This window comes from Andrographis paniculata, unplaced genomic scaffold (assembly GCF_009805555.1).
Source record: "Andrographis paniculata isolate CXL003 unplaced genomic scaffold, ASM980555v1 Contig71END, whole genome shotgun sequence".
NCBI lineage: Eukaryota > Viridiplantae > Streptophyta > Magnoliopsida > Lamiales > Acanthaceae > Andrographis > Andrographis paniculata.
The window spans coordinates 4,083,257-4,087,797 of NW_026137608.1; the positions used below are offsets into that span (position 1 = coordinate 4,083,257).

The following is a 4,541-nucleotide window of genomic DNA, read 5'->3' on the forward strand; positions in this document are numbered from 1 at the left end:
TCAATTTAAACTATCTTTTTTTTTAAAAAAAAAAAAATAACACAAACCATCAAATTCAATTCAAATTGAACATAAACAGTAGCACATCATTTTTTGGATTAATAGATTCTATTTCTAAACATTTTTTAAAATTTTATTAATTTAAAAATATTGTTTTTCTTAGAAATATTCAAATCAAGAAGAGGTCATCTTCCTCTACACTCTACACTCATCTAGGCTGAGTTGTCGTCTTTTAATAATATAGCTAGCTGCATATATAGATATATATATATATATATAAATAGCTATTGTGTCTTATTATAATATTATTATCACTACATAATATGACCTACCTACCTATTCTATATTTATTATTCCAAGTATTTAGACTTTTATTTTAATATTTAATTTTATAATTTTCATTAAAAATATAATGCATTTGTTTATATAAAATATCATATTTATTATTTTATGTAAAAAATAATAATAACAAGCACAAAAAGCGTACTGAAACAACATATATATTTATAGATTTTCGTAAAATGGGTATATATGGTTTATTATTTTTTAAATAATTACATTTCACATATATTTAACTCAAAAAACTATATAGATAATCACTATTTTTTTAAGTATTAAACAAAAAAAAAAAGTCTCATAAATTAAAGGGTCAACTTACGTTTTTTTTTTTTTTAAAAAAAAATCACTTTTTTGGTTATGGGTTCAGATTGTTATACAAAGTATTACTTCCTCCGCCCCACGTACCATGTTCACATTGTCGTTTCTATCTGTTCCACATGCCATGTCCACGTTGTTGTTTATGTCCGTCCCGAATAATTATTTTTACTAATACATTCTTAATTATCTACTAATTACACATCTTCTAAAATACAGTGTCTACAGCGTAGCAGACACGGTATGTGGGACGGAGGGAGTATTTTTTTAAAAATATGTTTAGTTAATAATAATTAAGTTATAATATTTTGAAAAACATATATTTAAATGTGTATTTTAAGTGTTAAAAAAAAAAAAAAACAACTCAATTAATATAATTGAGAGAATATATATATATATATAATTATGCCACGTTAGAATTAATTAAAAAACATTCATAGTAATGACATGAAATTAATTAAATTAAATGGCGAGTAAAATGAAGGGACTCTCGACATGCATTGCATTTAAATATATACCAAAATAAATTAAACCAATATTAAATTAAAGCCTCTATTAAATACATAACATAAAATTCTCTATAAAAAGCCTTGTTCACTTCACTCTTCTTCCTCACCAATTGCACATTATACATACATATATATATATAAATTCTCCAAATTCTCTTTGGTATCAAAATTAAATTTAAAATAAAAAAATCCCATATATCACAATGGCATTATTATCATTATCAATTCCAAGAATTGCTTTATGTGTTGTGTCCATTTTCTTTCTTGTTCTTGTCGGTGTGTCGAGTGAAACCCTCGAAGATCATGTAATAAAACAATGTGGGTTCACAAGATACCCCTCTTTGTGTGCCCAAACCCTGCAAAATGATCGATCTTTATTACATCCTAATGATTTCTTGGATGCCCTCGTCAATCGAACGATTTCTGAGATGGGTCTGCCAGATTCCAATTTCGAGATTCTCAGTTACCATTTCATCTCCCCCGAAGCTCAACACGCCCGCGCCGCCATGGGTACGTTTCTGATATGATCTAATTCGATTAATTTTCAATTTCGATGCTGTTAATGATTGATTTTGTAATCATTTTGGTTTGGGTACAGATTACTGCCACGAGCTTATGGGAATGGCGGTTAAGAGACTGAACCAGGTCCGGGAAGCCCTCCGCCGGTCGCCGGAAAATCACAAAGCCGACGTCCAGACGTGGCTGAGCGCCGCCCTGACCTTCCAGGACACGTGCAAGGACTCCGTCGAGGGTCACGTGCCTTCGAATGTTTATATGGCAGAAATTTACAGGCGTATGGGTTATCTTTCCGAGCTGGGTAGTAATCCGCTGGCGCTGGCCAATCGGATTGCGTCCGTACAGGAATCTCCGGCGGCGGCGACGGCGGGGACAGGGCGGCGGGTTTTGGGATTGGGTGGGGAGGATGAATTTCCGGCGTGGGTTTCCGGGAAGGACAGGAAATTGCTCCAGAGTGGGGCGGCGCCGCTCATTAGGGCGAATGCTGTGGTGGCGAAGGACGGCAGCGGGAATTTTAAAACGGTGGCGGAAGCCATCGCCGCCGCGAGAGGAAGCCGATTCGTTATTTACGTTAAGGCTGGAACTTATAACGAGAAAATTAATACTAATAAAGACGGAATTACGTTAATCGGCGACGGAAAATACGCCACAGTTATTACCGCCAGCGGTAGCGTCGCAAAAGGGTCTAACCTTAGAGGCACTGCAACTTTCAGTGAGTTTTAACTTTAATATTTCGATTCTTTATTTTTTGTTAAAGCTTAAATTTATTTTTGTGTTTCTTTTGTGAAATTGTTAGGAAAAAAAAAAATTTAATCCAAAGATATATGAAATGGTGTAGAAATATAAAAATAATAAATATGCTTTAGTGTATATTTTTTTTTTTGAAAAAATTGTGTGAGAAAAAAAAGAAGAGAACAATCTACTGCCTTTGTTCCTTAAAAAAGGTTACTGTTTATATTTTAGGTATATTTTTTTAATATTAATATTATATTGAGTTGTAGTAAAAAAGACAAAATAATGACATTTGTGTAACATAGTTTAAGTTAGAAATATATTTATTACACAATATTTTAGTATTAGTATTATATTGAGTTGTAGTGAAAAAGATAAAAATACCTGTATTTATTTTGTAATAAAAAAGTAATTATATTTATATAATATAATGTAAGTTAAAATGATATTTATTATGTTAAGTTAGATAGTATAAATACTAAATTAGAAATGATGAGCTTGTTTTGTATTTTTGATGAATGAAAATAAAAAATAAAAAACTTTTTAATGGAGAGCGAGGGAGTATTATTGTTTGGGAAAATAATAATTTAAAGTAAATTTACTTCTGCTTACGTCAGCAATTACCGGCGACGGGTTCATAGCGCGGGACATCGGATTCCACAACACGGCGGGTTCGGCGGCGGAGCAGGCGGTGGCGCTGACGGTGGCGTCGGACCACGCCGTCTTCTACCGTTGCAGCATCGCCGGCTACCAGGACACTCTCTACGCCCTCTCCCTCCGCCAATTCTACCGCGAGTGCGACATCCACGGCACCGTCGACTTCATCTTCGGCAACGCCGCCGCCGTCTTCCAGAGCTGCAACCTCGTCCTCCGCCGCCCGCCCGGCGGCGGCTCCTACAACGTCATCCTGGCTAACGGCCGGACGGACCCCGGGCAGAACACAGGGTTTTCTATCCACAACTGCCGCATCGCCGTCGCGTCGGATTATTCTCCGGTGAAGAATTCGGTGAAGTCGTTCCTGGGGCGGCCATGGAAGGAGTACTCGAGGGCGGTGGTGATGCAGTCGAACATCGACGGCGCGGTGGCGGCGCGTGGGTGGGTGGAGTGGCCCGGCGCCGGAGGTTCGATCTACAAGTCGCTGTATTTTGCGGAGTACGGCAATATGGGCGCCGGCGGCGGGACCTCCGGCAGAGTCCGGTGGCCGGGATTCCACGTGATGGCGGCGGAGGAGGCGGCGAGATTTAGCGTCGGTGATTTTATTGGCGGGAACATGTGGCTGCCTTCGACGGGTGTGACATTCGTGTCTGGGCTCCAATGAGTTATTTATTTATTATTATTTAATAATATAAGAAAATATAGTAGTATATATATGATTAAAATTAATATATATATCTATACCTATATATGCGTATGTATGTATTAAATATATTGCGAGCCCAGAGAAGACTGTGACGTGGAACCAAAAGGCTGTCTGTGAACTTTTCATGTTTTGTAATAAGTTGGGTGAAAGAAAGAAGGGTAATTTAGACGAAATGTAATTAATGTATATGGGTTAAGATAAATATGATTGAAATTGTTTTAACTTTTCCGTCACTGGTTAATCTCTGTCAATGCATATAATATACTTTATCGTCCCATCAAAATTACTCTTATTTTACTTTTTAATTTGTCCACTTAAATTTATTTATTGTATTATTTATTTTGATATTTAATGGAGTATTTAATTATTATTTTTTATTTAATATTTATTTACAATAAATATTTTTTTTATTATATTATATTTTTTATTTTAATTTTAATTAAATTTCTAAAATTATCAAAAATTATTATTATTATTTTTTTACTTTTATCACTTTTCAATAGAATATTCCTTTTTTAAAAAAAAAAATTGAGGAAAATTAATGAAATTGTTTTATTAATCACGGACTTATACAAAGGCAATCAAAAACAAATTCGATAGACTCAAATTTATAGATTAGACAAAATCTAAATATAAATCTCATAAATCTAAAAGTGAATATCTAAAATATCTCAGCATCCCCTCAAATTCAAGTAAAACAATATAAATCAACTTAATTTTGATAAGAAAGTTGAATATGAACGAAAAAAAAAACATAAATAAAAATAATA

General features: G+C 34.3%; 1 protein-coding gene across 1 annotated transcript; it reads left to right on the top strand.

Moving 5' to 3' along the window:
* The first annotated feature begins 1,269 nt into the window (after nucleotides 1–1,269).
* On the top strand, nucleotides 1,270–4,012 carry LOC127264680 (pectinesterase-like). Its single transcript, XM_051294176.1, has 3 exons — nucleotides 1,270–1,673; nucleotides 1,762–2,391; nucleotides 3,029–4,012. The coding sequence occupies exons 1-3, from the start codon at nucleotides 1,367–1,369 to the stop codon at nucleotides 3,727–3,729; spliced, it is 1,638 nt and encodes a 545-aa protein (XP_051150133.1). The 5' UTR covers nucleotides 1,270–1,366; the 3' UTR covers nucleotides 3,730–4,012.
* The last annotated feature ends 529 nt before the right edge of the window (nucleotides 4,013–4,541 follow it).

Bases quoted from the DNA above. Each gene is read 5' to 3' on its own strand.
- LOC127264680 (XM_051294176.1), top strand. From the start codon at position 1,367: ATGGCATTATTATCATTATCAATTCCAAGAATTGCTTTATGTGTTGTG. The intron at 1,674-1,761 runs GTACGTTTCTGA...GTTTGGGTACAG, and splicing joins ACACGCCCGCGCCGCCATGG to ATTACTGCCACGAGCTTATG. The intron at 2,392-3,028 runs GTGAGTTTTAAC...TGCTTACGTCAG, and splicing joins TAGAGGCACTGCAACTTTCA to CAATTACCGGCGACGGGTTC.